General features: G+C 37.2%; 2 protein-coding genes across 3 annotated transcripts; one reads left to right on the top strand and one right to left on the bottom strand.

Annotated features, from left to right (window-relative positions):
- The first annotated feature begins 697 nt into the window (after positions 1 to 697).
- Positions 698 to 17,169, top strand: zgc:158403 (tetratricopeptide repeat protein 39A). 2 transcript variants are annotated; one of them, XM_041777872.1, is made up of 18 exons: positions 698 to 959; positions 1,696 to 1,800; positions 2,296 to 2,427; positions 2,689 to 2,747; positions 6,732 to 6,799; positions 6,982 to 7,046; positions 7,203 to 7,302; positions 7,389 to 7,454; positions 7,534 to 7,642; positions 7,735 to 7,802; positions 11,198 to 11,257; positions 11,524 to 11,685; positions 11,991 to 12,082; positions 13,518 to 13,638; positions 13,720 to 13,831; positions 13,929 to 14,043; positions 14,593 to 14,709; positions 16,662 to 17,169. In XM_041777872.1, exons 1-18 carry the CDS (start codon positions 925 to 927, stop codon positions 16,768 to 16,770), a joined length of 1,695 nt encoding a protein of 564 aa, XP_041633806.1. In that variant the 5' UTR covers positions 698 to 924; the 3' UTR covers positions 16,771 to 17,169. The 2 variants fall into 2 exon arrangements, with proteins under 2 accessions (XP_041633806.1, XP_041633807.1); XM_041777873.1 differs by having other exon boundaries at positions 956 to 1,087.
- A 604-nt stretch (positions 17,170 to 17,773) lies between these two features.
- gadd45gip1 (growth arrest and DNA-damage-inducible, gamma interacting protein 1) lies at positions 17,774 to 19,702 on the bottom strand. Its single transcript, XM_041777874.1, has 2 exons — positions 19,282 to 19,702; positions 17,774 to 18,342 (listed from the first exon to the last, which is right to left on the bottom strand). The coding sequence occupies exons 1-2, from the start codon at positions 19,677 to 19,679 to the stop codon at positions 18,051 to 18,053; spliced, it is 690 nt and encodes a 229-aa protein (XP_041633808.1). The 5' UTR covers positions 19,680 to 19,702; the 3' UTR covers positions 17,774 to 18,050.
- Positions 19,703 to 20,813: the final 1,111 nt, after the last annotated feature.

The raw sequence follows: 20,813 nt of genomic DNA, 5'->3' as shown, positions 1-20,813 counted from the left end.
TCTATGTAACATATGGGTTTTACTTTCTGAAATGAATGACAAAATTTATTAAACATTTTCATGATATTCTAATTATTTGAGATGTACCTATCTACACGTAACTGCTTGTAGGCAATCCACTCCAGTGTAATTATTATGCTGAATAAAAACCATGCTCTTTTTCATTGCATGTTCTCAAATTTCTCTCAACTTCCCTCAGAGATGTATGCTTATTCTGAGGCATATGGGTAAATAAACTACTGTAGCATTTTAAATCAGCGGCCTTAAATTAATATGATCAGCAGATGCAGTGTACGGCCAACTTGGCCTATTTCAATTATACTGCGCCAACACTGCGCCCATTCTGTAGAGAAATGGGACAACAGTGCCACCAAGTGACTGTATCATTGAATTACAGTGAAAATTCTGTTTTCTTTTAATGTTATCATCCTCCAGGTTTTAACTCAGCAATCTGTTGGCACAAAATCGCTGTGTTCCTTTAAATTCAAACTCAGTTTGAGTTAAGAAGGCACTTTATGTTGATTTATCTTCTTTAGAATAATATTTGTTTAGGATTATCCATCAATCTTGATAGTGTCACTTGCCCAGATGAGCACGGAATTGGTGGCAGCACGCGCAGCTCCTGTGATTCACGCTGTTTAATGTATGCGTGGCAGTGATGTCACGTAGGAGGAGTTTGCTGCGTTCTCACAATCTGTTGGATACACACAGTCAACACATGCCTTTACTCTGTAGCACTTTGACTCAACGTAACTACCGTGGGAAGCCGCAGTTGGTTGATTATTATTATTATTATTATTATTTGTATGCAGCTGGTCTCGTGTAAACGCCTGGTCTTGCGGTGGTGAATGCATCTAGACTGTCTGAAACACCCGCTGAGGTACTAACAGGTGTTTTAGGGGGCACGCCACCCGGAGGGAAAACATGTCCAATGGGAAGGACGCAAATGCTGAGCAAAAGTGAGTAGCGGCTACTGGAAATTAACGACACTGTTTTACGAAATCTTTGATGTATGGTCGGAACAGAAAGTTTCTTGCCAGTTTTTACTTGACGACATTGAGCCCCTGCACAAGAAACTGAAATAATGGTAAATTCATTTCCTCGTTGCCTCCCACCGCTGTTCACAAGATGGCATTGTTCTGAGTTAAAGTTGTTGTAAGGTTTTTTAACTGGTCTTGAAACGGACGCAAATTTGTACTGGAGTCTCTTTTAAAGCTATTGAAGCAGCAAAATCATCAGTGACAAGATGAACAGTTCTGTAATATTGCCTACACTGACAGGTCATGCTATCTGCACAATGCCAACAGTCCTGTTTCTATTATTTAAGGCAAAGATGTTCCACAGGTGTTGCATTTAACTGATAAGAAGGGCAGTATTAGGTATTATATTTACAGCTTACATGTGCCCATAATGAAATTAGTTAAGTAATCAGTTGTACAACTTTCCATCAGAGGGGTTTTAATAGTAACATGAGAATTTTGATATGAAACTGAGGGCAAACACGCGTGCTTCAGCAATCACATTGTAAATGCATGCATAGAAACACCCTTTATTGTCAAATCGTTTGTTGTTGTTTTGTTACTTAATGCATGTATCCTTTGTGTTTATCAGTGTGCACTGTGCATTCCTCTCTACTCTCAGCACAATTGTGCATTCTGTGTACACGGTTTATCCATGTTTGTATTTGTGTGACAGCTCATCACAGATGACCCTAAAAGAGTGTCTGGATGAGTGTATGGAGGCCTTGGATCTCTTCCTTAACAACCACTTCAGTGAGAGCCTAGAGAGGCTGCGGCCAAGGTAACAGAATATTCCCGAGTCACTAGAGTATCAACAGGCTTTTACTGTCTGAGGGACAGTTTTAGTGTACTGTAGACTTCATTTTAGCACATTCGTGGTTTTGGTATGATGTCAGCAGTATTTGGCCACAGACAGTGTCAAGAAACATCTTTGGTTTGAACTGTGAAGTAGTTTGCTGCTGTCAGCTGAGGCACCAGGGTGGCACTAGTAGGCTTTAGTTCTCCAGGATATGAGGTGTTTGCTGAAGCTGACGCCCAAGGTCTGACTGATTCAACAGCCGACAGAAATGGTGACCTACAAAACAAACACTGTGCACAAGACACGCACAGATGATAGATAAGACAGGAAGAATAGAGAGGCTGAGATATTTATTCTTTATCTCTTCTCAACAGGAAAATACTTAGTTCATACAGAAGCTCTGCTCTTGCCATGACCTATGTTTGCTCATCGTATGATGTGTATAATGTTGATCCGGACTCCTTGCTCCTTATGCAGAGTAAATGAGAGTATGTACCATGCTCTCATCTACGCCACAGTACTTGAAATGCAAGCGATGATGACTTTCCAACATGATGACATCAGCAGTGCAGGAAATACCATGAAGAATGCCCAGGAAGTCTGCCAAAGGTCAGACGAAAAACCTTACTCTGTTTTCTAAGGTGCTGCTAACTTTTCTTTTAACAGTCTGTGAACCATAATAGGCAAATAAGCCTGAATGCATTTACATGGCCTGTTTCTGACAAAATGACCAATTTGACTGTGTTTGCATGTGGGGAGCCATTAAAGTGGCTGCTTTGGCAGTTCTATTTCTGTTTTTTAATCATTCAAGGAGCCATCAGCTGCTCAATGTCTGGTATATTATGGAATAGAGTTTCTTATTTTTTCCAGGTTTCGAAGGAAATCCCAAGGTTTGGCAAACAAGTTAGTAGGGGAAACCCTCACTGAAGGTAAAAGACTTTGAAGTCTTACTTCATTATAAATCTGCCCAAATCAATCCAACAGTGAAAGCAGAACAATGGGGAATTTTCATTGTAGTTTTCTAATTTTTAAGGGGAAAAGCACATATGATTGATGTTGATTTGGTCAAAGGTGAAGTACACAGAGTTTGATAGCAACTTTAACCCTCAAGTAACTGAAAAGATGAGTGCATCAGTACTGTTAAACAAAACAATAACCAAATCTTAAGCAAACTTTGCACACTGTCCAACTTGCAAAAACACATTTACTGGCAAAAGTTTGGTACAGCAGTTGGACTCATTGATATCCTGTGCAACTGTCTTGTGAAACAGACAAGCAGAGTATTTTTTTATTAAATAGATGAATGACAGCATCAGAATGCTAACAAGTACACACGGACAATGCTAAAACTTGGACATGAGATCAATAATAACTAACCACAATCAGCATATTACTCATGTTTGGCCAGAAGACTAAAAAGATGCAGTACATAAATCATTTAACCAGCAGGAAGACAAGTTGGAATCATATGTAGTGATAATGGCCACAGAATTACAATCGCTTACACTGAACATACAGGTGCATCTAAAACATAGAACATCATGAAAAAGTTTATTTCTTCCCATGATTTAATTCAAAAAATGAAACTTCTATACAGTTGCAAGAAAAAGTATGTGAACCCTTTAGGATTTCTTGGATTTCTGCATAAATTGGTCATAAAATGTGCTCTGATCTTCATCTAAGTCACAATAATAGACAAACACATTCTGCTTAAACTAATACCACACAAAAAATGATATGTTTTCATGTTGTTATTGAACAAAACATGTAAACATTCACAGTGCAGGGTGGAAAAAGTAAGTGAACCCCTAGGCTAATGACTTCTCCAAGAGCTAAGAGCCAGGAGTCAGCCAACCTGGAAGCCCAATCAATGTGATGAGATTGGATGTGTTGGTTTAAGCTGCCCTGCCCTATAAAAACACACACCAGTTTTGAATTTGCTGTTCTCAAGAAGCATTGCCTAATGTGAACCATCCCTGGCACAAAAGAGCTCTCAGAAGACCTACGATCAAGAATTGTTGACTTGCATGAAGCTGGAAAGGGTTACAAAAGTATCTCTAAGAACCTTGATGTTCAGGTGTCTGTGGTAAGACAGACTGTCTACAAATGGAGAAAGTTCAGCACTGTTGCTACTCTCCCTAGGCGTGGTCGTCCTGTTAAGATGACTGCAAGAGCACAGCGCAGAATGCTCAATGAGGTGAAGAAGAATCCTAGGGTGTCAGCTAAAGGCTGACAGAAGTCTCTGGCACATGCCAACATTTGTATTGACAAATCTACAATAAGTAAAACATTAAAGAAGAATGAAGTTCATGGGAGGACACCATGGAGGAAGCCACTGATATCCAAAAAAAACAATGCTGTATGTTTGAAGTTCGCAAAAGAGCAACATACCAACATCAAAACCTCATCCCAACTGTGAAATTTGGTGGAGGGCCCAAATATGGTGAAGGGGCCATCATGGTTTGGGGCTGCTTTGCTGCCTCAGGGCCTGGACGGATTGCTGTCATTGACAGAAAAATGAATTCCCATGTTTATCAAGACATTTTGCAGGAAAACTTAAGACCATCTGTCTGCCAACTGAAGCTCAACAGAGGATGGGTGATGCAACAGGACAATGACACAAAGCATAGAAGTAAATCAAAAACAGAATGGCTTCAACAGAAGAAAATACGCCGTCTGGAGTGGCCCAGTCACAGTCCTGACCTCAACCCGATTGAGATGCTGTGGCATGACCTCAAGAGAGCGATTAACACCAGACATCCCAAGAATATTGCTGAACTGAAACAGTTTTGTAAAGAGGAATGGTCCAAAATTCCTCCTGACTGTTGTGCAGGTCTGATCTGCAACTACAGAAAACGTTTGGTTGAGGTTATTGCTGCCAAAGGAGGGTCAACCAGTTATTAAATCCAAAGGTTCACATACTTTTTCCACCCTACACTGTGAATGTTTACATGTTTTGTTCAATAAAAACATGAAAACATATCATTTTTTGTTCAGTATTAGTTTAAGCAGACTGTGTTTGTCTGTTGTTGTGACTTAGATGAAGATCAGAACATGTTTTATGACCAATTTATGCAGAAATCCAAGAAATCCCAAAGGTTTCACATACTTCTTCTTGCAACTGTATATTCTGTATTCCCCTCATACAGGGTGAATCATTTCAGGATTTTTTTTTATTTAAATATTGATGATTATGGCTCATAGCTCAAACAAATCACAAATTCACTATCTCAAGAAATTCACAAAACACCAGTCCAAAAAGGATTTATAATACAGAAATTTTTCCCTCTTGAAAATTATGCTCATTTATGCACTCAGTAATTGGTATTTTTACTGCATCTATGCGATGTGTCATGAGCCCATCAGTCTGTGGCACTGCTGAGGTATTATGAAGTTGCTTTGATAGCAGCCTTTAGCTCATCTGTATTGTTGAGTCTGGTGTCTCTCATCTTCCTTTTGACATTTACCCAGAGATTTTCTATGGGGTTCAGGCCAGGCCAGTTGGCTGGTCATTCTAGCACATTATACATGGTCAGCAAACCAGTTTCCGGGCAGGTGCCAAGTCCTGCTGGAAAAGGAAATCAGTATCTCCATAAAATTGGAGATGGAAGCATGAAATGCTCTAAAATCTCTTGGTAGATGGCTGACAGTGTTGACTCTGGACTTGATAAAGCAGAGTGGGCCAACACCAGCAGATGGCATGGCACCCCAAATTCCACACTGACTGTGGAATTTCACATGAGTTTCCAAGCACCTTGGATTCTCTGCCTCTCTGATCTTCCTCCAGACTCTGAGACTGTGATTTCCAAATGTAATTCAAAATTTACGTTCATCTGAAAACAGGGCTTTGGACCACTATGCAGTGGTCCATTACTTTTTCTCCTTAGGCCCAGGTGAGAGGTGTATGATGTGGCCTTTGATCCAGGAGTGATTCAACACTAGGAACACTTGTGGCCCATTTCCTTAACCTATCTGTATGTGATGGCTTTTTATACACTGACTCCAGCCTCAGTCAGCTCTCCCTAAGTTCTTGAATTTCTTTGTTTGACAATCCTTTGAAGGCTGCACTCGTCCCTGTTGCTTGTGCACCTTTTCTTACCACACCTTTTCCTTCCAGTCAACTTTCCATAATATGTTTTGATACAGCACTCCGATAACAGCCTGCCCTTTCAGAAATTACCTTATGTGACTTTCCCTCCTTGTGGAGGTCATTGATGGTCTTCTAGACAGTAGTCAGGTCAGCGGACTTCCCCATTATAGTAGTTGTGTACTGAACCAGAGTGAGAGAAAAAAGGCTCAGGAAGCCTTTGTAAATTGGACTTTTCCACAATATTCTAATATTTTGCCATTGTGTATTTTTTTTATTTTGTAAGCTGTAAGTCGTAATCATCAAGATTAAAACAAATGAAGTCTTGAAATGTTTTAATTTGCATGAGATAGATCTTGAATTAATGGAAGTTTAACCTTTTGAAGTAATTCACATAATTTTCACGTCTTTTTACTTTTTGAGAAGCACATGTACATTTGGACACTAACTGCAAGTCAATACATCCCACAGTGAATGAGGTATTTGACTTACCTGATTATCAACTCTCCAATGTGGACATCTTTTGAGCTTCGCAACTGATCTGTCTTACAACATTTATAACTTGTAATGGATAAGCTAGAGAAAGGGTAATGGAAGATGAATGATCCCTAAACTAATCCAGGTGGAACACCTGGCATCATGTCAAGATACAGAAATATTTCCTTTTTAAATAATTAAATGATATCTATTCCAGAAGACAACAAAATGAGAACGCTTCAGATCAACCATTTATCAACACAAATGTCTGATATTGAATGAATGTGTTATTGCTTGCAGACTATGATTGGAGATGTTAAGACTGAATCTGTGTGTATTTGTTTTTCAGAGCAGCTTCATGCAGAAGTGTGTTATGCAGAGTGCCAACTCCAAAGAGCCGCTCTCACCTTCTTGCAGGTGTAGTGGACTAGTGTGTTTTGTTTTTACTCAGAAACAACTTTTGTCCTTTATTTTTGTATTTAGTACTTCAAAGCACACAGAGGTTTTCAGATTACTAAGGTTTTAAAGACAGTATAAAATGAAACCGTATCTAGTATTTTAGTATCTCTCTTATTTATCTAGAAATATCTATTTTTCAGGATGAGAACATGGTGAGTTTCATTAAAGGAGGGATCAAAGTACGAAACAGTTACCTTATTTACAAGTAAGTATTAAAAGAAAAACAAAATATAAAAAATGGATAATTGAATGGAAATGGAAATGAGTAACTGCCGGAATACCTTTTAAATATTCCTATTGCATACAGTGTTATGCCGTATTTTATAAAGAAACTGGCATATTCTTTTTATTTATAACACAGAGAACTGCATTCCTTCATAAAATCCCAAAGCTTTCTCAAAGGACCCAGCCACCTTCACCTGGAGGGGGGAATATCATTTGGAATAGGCGCGTTTAATCTGGTACGTCTCATAAATAACTTGAAATACCATCAGCTGAGATAATGTTGTTTGTGCCACAAAGTTCAAAAGGTCATCTTTATTTACAGACGCTATCTCTATTTCCCCCACGGATACTCAAACTTTTGGAGTTTGCAGGCTTCTCTGGAGACAAGGTGTGATATATAAACTTATTTTTTAACACACAATTAACTAACCAACATTCATGAGGATGATTTTTGCATGTGTTTGTAGGAATATGGTCTGTCCCTGCTGCGTGATGGAGCAACGGGAATGAATTTGCGATCCATGCTGTGTGCACTGCTGCTGCTCTGCTACTACACCTTTCTCACATTCATACTAGGTAGTGAAATATTTATATCATCTCAAAATTTGCATTTGATGATTCATATTGTTAAGTATTTATCGTAGAATTCTGCTGTTCTATCACCTCAGGGACAGGTGAGGGAGAGGTGGCTGAAGCTGAAAGCCTGTTAGTGCCTTTCCGACTCCGCTACCCACGAGTGAGTGTTTTTGTAGAATGAAGCAATTACTATGAAAATTGAGGAAATTTCTCTTTAAACATAAAATCTATTTGGTCAATGCTGTTAACTGATGTGTGGCATATGCTGCAAATTTGGCCTTGACAACTGATTCCACAAGTACATGCATTCAAGATGTCTAAAGGTGAACAGTATTTTTTCAGTGAACCTATATAACACAAAAACACACTTCCAGCCTTGAACCTAAGCATTTTTAAATTCCTTTTTTATTATTTTTTTATTTATTCAAGCAGTTTTTTTTTTAATTGTCAAGTCTCTTTATTTGTAATCAAATCAGATATTTTGTACTGTAATTTTGGTCATCTTTAACAGACCATGTTTTTGCTGTTGCCCAAAAGCAAAGTGACTTAACCATGCTCACCCTTTTTCTTATAAATAGCCTTGGATTCTGAAATGTCAGGACCATTCTAGGATTGTGTTTCTCAAGGTGGGGTCCTGACATTCTGGTGGTTGCCAAGGGGGATTACAGACTCTTGAAGAGAGAAAAGAGAAAATGACACAAACATGAGAATAAACTATCATTGTTATTTATTAAAAAACATTTTGATTCATGTATTTTAGGTGTTATTTACCCCCTTCATATTAAAATCTATGTTCTTCTATGCTACACCAGTCATTTGGTTGAAAAAGATAACACACAGCACATTCAAGCCAACTAGAATCTAGTAGATGCTAGAAAAGACAAGAAGAAAGAATGGCTGCGATGTGACATGTGAAACGAAGTAATTAATACAGAGAAATTGTACAATGCATATGTTACTGTTGAATATTGTACAGACAGACCTTCAAAGACATTATATTAACACAAATAAAGATGTTTAACAGGATAAGGTCTGTTCAAGTCAACAATATTCCTGAATATTGGTGCCAGCTCAAAAATTAGTAATTATTCACAAAGAAAATTTCCATAATTTTCTTTTTAACTTTATGACAAGTAACTATCTGTTTGTTTGTTTGTTTTTTTCCACAAATTAAGATAATCAATGCAATAAGGAGTAACAGGATTATTAGTAAAAAAAAAACACACAAGTAACCGTATAAAGAGTTGTCTTTAGTTTCTGATATTTGCCGTGTAATCTCATCTACAAAGCAGATCTAGTGCATGAAGGATTTAAGGATTTAGAAAGATGGGGTTCCTGCCAGTGCCTTAAGCCATGTAGGGGTCCTTGGTAAGGCAAAGTTTGGGAACTTTTTTAAGGGTACTTTCTGTCAGTCACAAGGCAAATAGTTAGCTAGTATTTCTTTTGTTTCTTTCAAAAATGTGCTGGCATTTTGTTAAATGTTGTAATTGGTATGACTTTTATTGCTCTTCTTTTATTTAGTTACTTTTTGAATAAGGCCTTTTCAATCCTGAAAATAAACTGCCATGGAAAATGGATACAAGCACAGGAAAATTCTTTCAAAGATGCTTTAACACAACAGATGAATTTGACAAGTTTCACCAATGGTATAAATTACGTTACACTTTTTGTCTCCTAAGAATATACTGTCTCTGATTTTCCAACAAATCCTTAAATGAACAAATATAAAGTAAAGTAACATGTATCTTAACAGTTTTATTTCTGACTCAACTGTAATTCATCAGTCAAAGGTCCCTTTAAATATATGTTTATCTGGTGAGAAAACAGTGTTGGCTGCTCTGACAAAAAGAGGAGAAAGCTGTGATGCTAGAGTTTTCCATACTATGCTGCTGAGATAGGTCTGGGAGAAGGTTAGTACAATTACACTTAAGCCCTAAAATTTAATGACTATTTGTGGTCTGTAATGTATGATTTTAGTAATTGCTTGGCTGACAATGAGGTGCAAGAATTGTGTTCACCTTGAGTTTTTCCCTCTAAGTGAATAGACTAAGAAACTCAGGGAGAGGATAAAGTGCCGACTGCAGCACAGAAGGTAGAGCCAACTGAAGGAAGGTTGTGGTTTCAATCCCAAGCTCCTGTAGTCACATGTCAAAGTGTCTTTCAGCAAGACACTTAATTTACTACATTGGTGAAGTGGGTTTGGATACAGACGAATGGAAAGAAAATACTGATGACCACTTCTTCCGCCTCTGCCATCAGTGTGTGAATGGGCAGATGTGACCTGCGGTGTGAAAGTGCTTTGAGTAGTCAGATGACTGGAAAAGCACTTTAGCCTGCAAGGTCATCTCCGTTTACAAAAAGGGAGAAAGGTTACAACTCTAAAGATACCATCTCATTTGTTAAGAAATAACTATTTTTGATGAGTAATGTGAGCTAGCATGCATAGTACCTTAATATGTTTGTGGTTAACTCAGCAGCTATAGTGGTTCATCAGCCAGCTTATCAATAAAATGTTTCACAGGGACACATGGATGTCTAATGGACAGCCTCTAACAAGTCTAAGTCTTTAGTTCAAATGGCTTTCAGTTGTATATGGTAAAAGGAAAAGACACACGTTTGCAGCTTCAACAGTTACAGCTTCCTCTGCATTAAACAGAGATCTTAGCTTTGATGTCTTGGTCATCATTTCTGACAGTTTAGGGAGACATGGAGATGATGATCCTTACAACACAAACAAAGACGTCTGGGGACTACTCTCTGTTCCAACTCATTTTCTGGCACAGTAAGGGATTATCACAGGGCTTAAGGTCATTTGTGTAAACACTGTTGTACTTAAAAACTGAGGGATTGTTTCCTCTACCATCACAATCCCAAGTTTTATAGTAAAAAGATGCGAAGTTTGATTGTAATTGTGAAAGGTCTAAAGTACACCTGAATGATCATTTAGAGCTGGTGAAGTCATACTCTGGTCAATAAATGTATTATGTGAAGTTCTTTATGATTGCATTACATGTAATTCTTTTATCTGTTATTATAGATATATGCTGTAAGAGTCTTATCGTTTGTCAGTTCCTTCCTACAAATGCCCCCTCCAGATGTATTATCATTCTTTTTATTGTGCATTGTCTGAATTAGAATAATTCCTATCCTTGTTATTATTATTTTTTCTCACTCTCCTTCACTTGAACCAACCTCTCACACACACTGAATCTATTATCTAGCTTTCATTGGACAGGCGCCTCCACGCCTTCACACCGTCAGTCGTACAACTTACCTTGACTCCGTTCTATAACATTCACAATCCCCATCTCCACTCCACCTTTTACTCACACGCCAGCCCATCCCAGAGAGCAAACTCAAGCTTCTGATTCAATGTGTACCCAACAAAATGGAAGTGTCTTAGTTAAACACTTCCAAGAGTTATTTCTGTGCTTCAGGACTGCTTGAAGATGGATGAGAATTTAACGCTGTGTATTTTTACAAACAGTAGAATATTGAGCAACACTGGAGGTTGATATTCAGTTATATAAAATATCAATTTTCTCTTTTACCCAGGGAGCAATCTTTCTTTTCTTTGCGGGCAGAATTGAAGCGATAAAGGGAAACATTGATGAGGTATGTTTGTTTTGTTGCATCAGTGAAGTGGGTTGAAAGATTTGTAGAAGTTTTTTATGTGTACATTTTGTTTGCACACAATTTTCATAATTTAATATGATTGCTTACTTTCTTGGAAGTGACTGTTAAGGACAAAATACTTTTATTACTATATTTGCTTTACCAGCAGATAACGAGTGCAGAATGTTAATATTTAGTGTCAAAATCTATCAAATGCAGCCTTTTTTATGGTTTCCTTATGAGTTGTATCTTCACTCTCCCATCAGGCTGTGGCACTGTTTGAAGAAGGCTGCAAAGCACAGCAAGCATGGAAGCAGTTCCACCACATGTGCTACTGGGAGCTGATGTGGTGTTTCACCTACAAACGAGCATGGAAGATGGCGTACTTCTATGCAGACCTGCTGAGCCAGGAGAGCCGCTGGTCCAAGGTATTGATAGATAAAAGAAGCCTCAATAATTCAAACAGCTTCACTGTCATTCTGCAGCAAGTGACACATGAACAGAATGAAACTAGGTACTCAGGCCCTGGTTTAGAAATAGAATATAATAAAAATAGAATTAAAAGGAAAAAATGAATAAAATAGCATCCAATAAATGCAGTCCTAAGTTTGTAATATTGCCAAAAGATCAGAATCATTACATGGATGATATTACAATAAAAACACTGCAATAATCATGTCATGTATCTTGAGAAAACTTGGTTTAATTCTGCCTCTGTGTTTGCATCTATTAGGCAATGTATATTTATATGAAAGCTGCTTGCCTCAGCATGCTGCCAAAAGATGAGGCCAGGCCTTTTGGGGAGGACGAGGTAGAGCTCTTTAGGTAAACACACACTCTCTGTTTATATAATAATTAATCTGAAATGCAGTGCTTTTGTTCCTGACGATGCTGGCAATCAGATGCATGGTACTATGTCCAGTTTAGCCTGTGTAATTAAAAGTTTGTCATGGTGTGAAAATGTTCTGCTCATACATCAAAATGTTACATTAGAGTTTACAACAAAGAAGCACCACCTCCTCAGCAATTTGAAAGTCGTTCTTTTTTCAATTCTACACATTCATCATTCTGGATGGGTAAACTAAATTATAGGGGAAAAGTGTTGAAAGATTTTAATGTTTGGAAAACTCAGCAGTAGCATAATTTTGTCAAAGCACATCCTTTTATAAAGTCTCCAGCTTTCCTGAGCATATTTGCATTCAACAGATTAAGTCGTATTTTAAAGCACAGAACCAAAATTATTAATACCTATATTTTGTCTTGATCACCAATACAGATCAAAGTTTGACCTACATGTGGTTTCTTCTGCCAAACAAAACAATCTGTTTTCTAAATCAGCTGTTAAGTGTGCTTAATAGCAGCATTAAATTTGTATGGCACAACAGATAAGGATCTTCTACTGACATCAATTCATGCCCACTTAATTTGCTGATGGCTGATGTCTGTCAAAAGGGTCAGTGTTAAATTGATGTATCTTTGCATGCCTACTAACAATGGATTTAATGTCCAAATATTAACTAGTGATAAATTTGGTAGTCATAGTTACACATTCACACAACTACATCTGTAAAACCTGTTATCAGCCTTATTTTCAAAAGAAGAGATTATGACACCCCTCACCCCCAATCACACAACACAACACAAAGTTAGTAATCAGCTGTAAAACAATGCAGCATTTAAAAGAAGCGTTACTTCAGGTGTTATTCTGCATTACCATAATCTGACTAGGAAAGCTGTGTTCCAAATTTGAATAAATCACAAACTTCATGTCTCACTGTCTAAAATACAGCCATTATAAAGATGTCCTATTTTATTTTCAGAAGTAATGTATGTCACTTATTTTCTACAGCGACATTAGTGTTGCATGAATTCAGAAAACAATCTTAACTGTGGCTCAGGCCTGTCAAACTGGCAAATTATGCTCATTTGCCAGTTTGACAGTCCTTAACTGTGGCTAAGGACTGTCAAACTGGCAAATGAGCATAATGTGCCAATTACTTATGTTTGAAAATACTTTTTTCCAATCAGAAACTTTTCCAGTTACTCTGACAACACAGGAATGAGTTGCATACTGGACTCCAATTCATCAAGCTAGACAAAGACAACCTGCAATGCTTGTTCTCTGGAAATGTTGGATGTGTAAATATGCTATGTTAGCTAACGTTTGGTTGGAAGGTTACTATTCTGCACTAATGTGGCCAAAAAAAGGTCATATGAAAGAAAGCACTTCTTAAATGTAATCTTTTTTTATGGTCTTTAGAAAAGTGCCCATCTTCAAGCAGAAGATAGCTGGGAAATCTCCTCCCACTGAGAAGTTTGCCATCCGTAAAGCCAGGCGCTACAAGGCTCCCAGTCCTGCCAGGCTCGCAGTGCCTGTGCTGGTAAAAATCTACACAAAAAAACACAAACATTACAGGCGTAATGTTAGTAGCCCTCTCATGGCATGGGCCTTTTCTTTACAGGAGATGATGTACATGTGGAATGGCTTCAGTATGATCAGTAAGCGACCAGAGCTGACTGAAGGCATGATGCAGTCTTTGTTGGGAGCAGAGCGCACCCTGCTGGAGTCTCCTGGTAATACAGCTTACTCCTCATCATAAGCCACAACAAACCATTTTAAAAGTAATCAGTAATAATGACAAGGTAAAACCGCATGCCTTCTCTTTCACAGAAAATGAGTATACACTGGATGACCGCTGTGTGATCCACCTGCTGAAGGGTCTGTGTTTGAAGAACCAGGGTCATATCCAGGAAGCTGAGGAATGCTTCAACATGGTACTTTCCAGGTGAGTAATCAAGGGTGTCTTTAGATCAAAAAACTTAGAAAGCATATTTGTATCCAGTCTTGATAAAGGGAGCCAAACATTTTGTCTTTGTAGTAATTAGGGCCAACAGACATCGTCATGTTTTTCTTCTTGCTTTTTTTTAAATCAATTTAAAAAATTATTGACGTATAATATTTGCCTATTTATATCATTTGAAAGCTACACTTCAAAAACTGTTTTAACTCCCTCATGCAAAGTAATGGAATGTTTGATTAGTAAAAATAAAATCCAATTTATCCATGAAGTCATGTGGTAAGTATTTACATAGCAGACAAGAATGGAATTGCTCATGGTTTTAGAGCCCATTAAAATTTACTGTTGATGACTTTAGGAGGCATTTGAGTTTTTGCTGACCTTTATTTCGGAGGCTAGTCACCAACCCACATGAAAACATAGCTCGTATTGCATTTACTGTGCATAGCACTCTAAGGTGTGCTGTTGATTTAACATGTGTAAAATTTTACTGTGTAACAGAGACAGTTATATTACCTTCCTCTTTTGTGTGCTCAGTGAAAAGAAGATCAGGTTTGACCACTACCTGGTACCCAACACTCTGGTGGAGCTTAGCCTACTTTACATAGACCAAGGCAGAAGAGACGAGGCCATTAAACTCCTGCAAAAGGCCAAGTAAGTTTCTTCTCTGTTACAGCTTTGTTAATAAATACATTCAGGTACAAGCACATAGATCCAGCATAATGACAGACAAAAATATATTTTCAGTCATTATATGTTTATTCTATACAAAAAAGAAGGCATACAACTTCAGTTAAAAAGTTGCTGGTACTAAATCCGCTTTCTGCATAAAACACAACTTTTTGCAACTTTTGTACCTTATGACCTTGCTACATTTCTAGAGAAAACGCTGTATATTGTTTTTTTTATTTTTCCCATGCAATATTCATTTGATGGCTATAAAGCAATAAACTTGCCACATTTACTAAAATGCGAATTAGATTCTACATTGGAGCATGGTATTAGAGATGTGTCTCTCATAAACCCCTATAAAAAAATACATGTGAAGGTATTGCTTCATGTCAAATTATGGATGTTAAAAAGTTACTAAAGCTGTTTCCTCTCTATATTTTTTACATGCTTAAAAAACTGTTTGTTTTATTTCTTAAAGAAACCTCCAAGATTATGGAAAAAGTAAATAAATAAAGATTTGTGTAATTTCTTTTTCCTTGATTCCTTCAACAAACATGACCTCATTGCCCTCGGATATTGTCCTTTAGATGCCTTGGGGCTAAATATGTAAAAATAAGCATCTAAAGAATATGAAAAAAATAGAGATTGGTATTCATCTAAATATTGGACTGTTTTTGTAATTTCAACAAATTTTGGGTGATGGAACTGCTGTATTCATGCTCAATGTTCATGTTAAGGAATTCACCCACCTAAATCTGCCCACTGATCATAAGAACAGTCTTATGGCTAATTCTACCCAGCATAGATGTCACCAGAGGATGTTTATGGCTGAAAGATAAAACGCATTGACAACAGTTGTCTATTTTAGCTTTTTCAAATTATTGCTGTCCATTCTCTATGGCAGGTATTAAAAAGATTTTTGGTGATGCATAATTACATTTTTGCATCATATACATTTTCACATCTCAGGACAAATTTCCTCAGGGTTGAAGGACTAGAACAACCAGCTTGACCTAAGTACCAACATCAGTATTGAATATGTTGTAACTTAACTCAATAGTCTTCAACTCTTACTTAAAATTAAAGACAAAACACAGCTTTTCAGGTTCTAGTACTCAGATTTTGTGTGACTAAGCTAGCTAAGCTAAGGGGTTGTTTGCTAAAGCTCAGAATTTAATGATAAGTGTATTATGCCTTTTATTTGGAAAGCACATAGTCATGACTTTTGCAAACAGGGAACTGCAGAATTGTTTAAGACTACAGAAAATGTGCATTGAGTATCTGAATATCAATTTTTGATTTTTATTCGAATTATGATATAATTGAATGTTTTAGTGCTATTAAAAGTATTTTATTCCAACAAGTTTTTTCTTTTTTTTTATTTTAGGTACACTGTGTTGGAGATAGTAATAAAATAAAGGGATTGTGTCCCTCTTGTAGCTCAGTGCAGAACCACTTCAAAACACAAGAGGTCACTCTCTGTCATGTTTACAAGGCTCCCCATCCGTCCCTCCATCTAACCATCAATTGGCCCCTTCTGGCTAGCAGGGAGCCTGAGAAAATCCCAGCTATCATTGGGTGAGAAGCAGGCTGTCAGTCAGTCACAGGGGTGACGTATAGAGACAGCCAAGCTTATATGTCCCCACCTATGGCAATTTTAGTCGCCTGTTCATCTTAGAAGCATATCTTGGATTGTGGGAGGAACCCGGAGAGAACCGGGAAACTTTAAGAAATACAAATTTTACTCATCTACAAGATTTGGCTTCTTAAAGGTTCTGTTTGATGTAGAATGTGCTGATGGCAAACACTGTGTTAAAATCTCACATATTGATCTTGGATCTTTTGCTTCTGTTTGATATAAAGAAACTTGTATGCTGATTTCTGCTTTGACTGTTTGATCACACTATAACTGTTTCTCCTCATTTAACTCGTAGACACAACTACAAGGAATACTCAATGGAGTCCCGTACGCAGTTCAGGGTGCACGCTGCTCTGGCCAAACTGAAGGCTGAGCATGTTGAGGAAGAGGACACTAATCCATAGGAGGATGCTACTTCCTGTCTATTTAAGCTCAGCACACTGGACATTTTATTTCCCTCATAGATGTGCCTCTTTTAATCCAATACTCAGTTTTTAACCTCAACACATTTTCCAGATGTGAGTATTGGGTAATGTACCAATGTGTTCAAGTAAACTTTTTTCAGGTATTTCTTTTACAGTTTACATAAATATTGTTAAAAAAAAAAAAAAAAACATAACGGAAAAAGTCTTTGAATATTTCCATGTGCCTGTCTTTCTCAGATCGCTGTTTAAGGTTTGTTCAAGTGTGATGGGCAGTTTGACATTGAAAGCAGCAGGACAGTCAGTGTATATGAAGCTATATTATTCTATGGAAAATGTTTTTATTATTGAAATAATAAATTAAAGGACACATAATTTTAATCAACATTTGATTGAAGCCACTTTCTATATCAAGGAGATTTTATGATTTAGTGAAATGTATTGTAATGATTATTTTACTGTATTATCAGTTCTTGGTGATTATCAAATAATGATGCAAATTGTCCTGTCTTGGAATGAGGATGTTTTGCGTTAAGATGTAGGTGGTGTTTAAAAAAAAGCAAAAATAAAGGCTTAAAACTAAAAATAAAACATTTGAAACTCTCTAGAAAGTGAACTGGATAGTAAAGCTTTAGGACCCACAGACTGCACAGTATTCTCCGCACCAGGAGTCAAGCATGTGTTTCATTCCATGTGGATGCAGAGGGAATGTATGAGCAGGTAAAGCATCCTAAATAGATAAAGTGTAACTGCTGTTTAAATTACAATCTAACCCTTTTGTGTTTATATTTTCAAAACTTAGTATACAGATCTAGAGCACTGCTAGCACTTCTCAGTACTTTCAAATGTATAAAAATATTTCTGCACAAATAAATTCTGTTTGATTTATGTGGGTTTTTTTTTTTTTCAAACATTTAGTAGAACCAGTGTCATTTTGTAGTTTATTCTGCATTATTAATTGATTTAAAAAAAAAAAAATACACAATACAGTCTATATGGACATTTATTTCAGGATAAGTTACATAAGTCATAGAAAAACTATATCTGCCAAATAAATTGGAAACCCTCCATCAACTCTTTTTGAGAGGGGATAGATGGTGTTTTTCTTGAATCCAGGTCATTACAGATATTCTCAGCATTTAATTTAGTCAGACTCCATTGAGGACATATCCCACAGAAGAGTGCAAAACATCTCAAAAATTTTTACTGCTGTTAGCTGATGTCCCTACAGAAGTTCCCATCTGACGTAGTTCAGTCTGAGACTATGAGGAGGTAGTAGGAGGTGCAATAGGAGCTGCTGTCTGTTCCATTTTAAGTCTGCGTTTCAGTAGCTTTTGCTTCTTCTTATTTTCCTTTTCTATTTCTGCAACCATTTCCAAGAACTTGGGGCTGCGGGGGTCCAGTGTGAAGCCAAATCGCTCCCTGGCCTCTGCCAGCAACTTTGTACGTTGAGCCTTCTCCTCCTTTTGCTTTTGCTTGGTTTCATGTTTTTCCCTCCGCCAGTCAGCGATCATCTTTGGCATTTTGGCCATGTTGGCTGCGATGAGTTTCTCTCTGCAATGAGAGTGGAAAAATATTAGAACGACTATGTTCAAGTGGTGCAGGAGTCCCAGCTATACCTTGTCAGTGTAAATGACTATTACAGAGATAACAATACAGTTTGCATTTTGTTTCAAACAGGGTGAGTTGTAATTCTGATGTTCCCCTGACTTTACCTCTTTCAAGTTTTTCCCTTTTGGATCCCTATGGACTCATTATGTTAGTCCACATCAAATCACAAACATTGATATAAACATTACTCTAGCTTTCAACTTAAGTCAGTTTAGATGGTAAATATTTTACAGCAACATGAGTGATCAAATACCTCTCCTCTCCCGTTCCTCTTTTTTAAACAGCAAAAATAAATACTTTACAGATTCAATCTATGCTTGGATCTAAGAGCTTCCTCTTTTTTGTGGCCATAAATGTTGGATGGACAAAAACAGCAATTTGAAACTCTCTCTTTGGGCTCTTCGAAATTATGAGCATTTTCGGACATCTCACTGATAATAAAAGGTGAGAATAAATATGAGTAAGCATTTATTTTTATTATATACTGAAATAGTGATGCAAACTATTACGGATAAAAAGACTGAAACAGCAGTTTTCTGGACAAACATGTACTAATTTAAATAAAATGTAAAGACATTTTCCAGTTGAATCGTTGGGAAATAAGCATCAAGGTTTGCTAAGGGCCGGTTCCAGACTGGACACTGTAAATTATAAACCCTTTGCTCGTGTTGCTCCTATTTTGGACTCCTTAAAGCTGTTTGAAGTTTACAAATACGTTTTAAACACTTTCTGTATTAGGGAAAATGCATCTAAATAATAACGTATGACAAAAATAGGACTATTTAATTAACTCTACGCTTACTTTTCCCATTTATATCAGTAAAAGTAATGTCCGAAAATTAACGCACTGGTGTTAGCTATGTTAGCTTAAACGTCACTTACTTTGCAAGTCGTTTTTCGGTTTCCTGCTTCTCTTTGGCTTCGATGTTCTGCAGCATAACCTCCAATGTTGGGTGCCATTCTTTTTCCTCTTCAATAATCTTGTCTAGCTGGTCATGACTGGGCCAAAGCGAGGCAGGGTCGATACCCGAAGCTGAGCCATAGCGACCGAACAGCTTCCTATCATACCGAGCCGTCTTCTGCCACTCCGGCGTCTTCTCACTGTTCTTATCTGGAATATAGGGCTCACGGAGGTTCAACTTAAGAGGCTTTGGGTTATAGGATGCCGTCTGCAATAGAAAAACACTGTGAGTATTCGCAGAAAAGACAGACTTTGAAGAAGTAACACTTAATGTCCTAAATGACACCGCCGTCCTCCTACACAGCGTGGCCGCCGCCATTTTTCTTTATCCAGCTTAAGGACCCAGAGACACAGGTGACTATCGCAGAGCCTGAACAATATTAGCTGATATACTTTCTACTATATTTTACAACAAAATTACTGTCGGCCGTTTGTCCAGGGAACTTGTAACGTGCAAATTTAAATGATACTTAATAACACTATTAAGGGGTAACCCTGAAATCTGGAAAATGGTTTTAATAGAGGGCTCTTTATGAGAAAACATCACACATCAACAATGTGTTTTCCCGTAGTTTCTGTGATGTTTTACCTTTTGGTTAATAAATAAGGTCCTATTGCATGTATTTTTAAACATTTGTCGCACGGATATTGCCTATTTTCTGTATTTCTTTTTCCTACAAAATGGTTGCGTTATTAATTATACGTGTGAGTGAAATTAACTGTCAATTTTGCTGTGTATTTTACTTTATCATAGGGGTGGGACTACACCTGAACAACCTTGGTTGGAGATCTATTCTCATGTTTTACTGTACTGCTCCCCAGTATCTCCTCAGTACTTTAAATAAACTTTAAATAAGATAGCCTACTTTTTACTTTTACTTAATTAGATTTGTAGACCAGTACTTTTACTTTTATTGAAGGAAGTTTTAACCAAAGTAACTGTACTTTTACTTGAGTGCAATAGTTGCATACTTTTCCCACCATTTATTATTATTTTTTAATCCAATTAGGCTAGCTACAGCCCAGAACACTAATTTGGTTTAGTGGCTTCTGAGAAGCTTTCAGCATCCTCAACACTGGCTTTGAATTAAAGGCCTTTTATTAGGCCTAGCATTGCCTAAAAGCTAAATGTTAATGTCTACACACTGTTATGTGTGTATTCTTTCAAACAAATCAGACTGTTTTTGTCTTGTTTTGAATATTTACATGCAATAAACCTTAAATTAGCAATATAATTGACAGTAAATTTATTTTTTCAAAGTAAAGGGTTGAAAAAATGTCAGGGAACAAGGGAGACTGCATGACACAAGTTCAGAAGTATACTTTAGTCAAAACAGATTATGAAGCCTTTTATGTGGTCACTGAGATGTGTGCATGGTTGTGTGTGTATATGTGTGTGTATACAGTGTCACATGATTTAAATAAATGCTATAGATACTTAAATTATACCTAA

The sequence above is a fragment of the Cheilinus undulatus genome, linkage group 21, assembly GCF_018320785.1.
Source record: "Cheilinus undulatus linkage group 21, ASM1832078v1, whole genome shotgun sequence".
NCBI lineage: Eukaryota > Metazoa > Chordata > Actinopteri > Labriformes > Labridae > Cheilinus > Cheilinus undulatus.
This window is presented reverse-complemented; position numbering and strand designations above follow the sequence as displayed.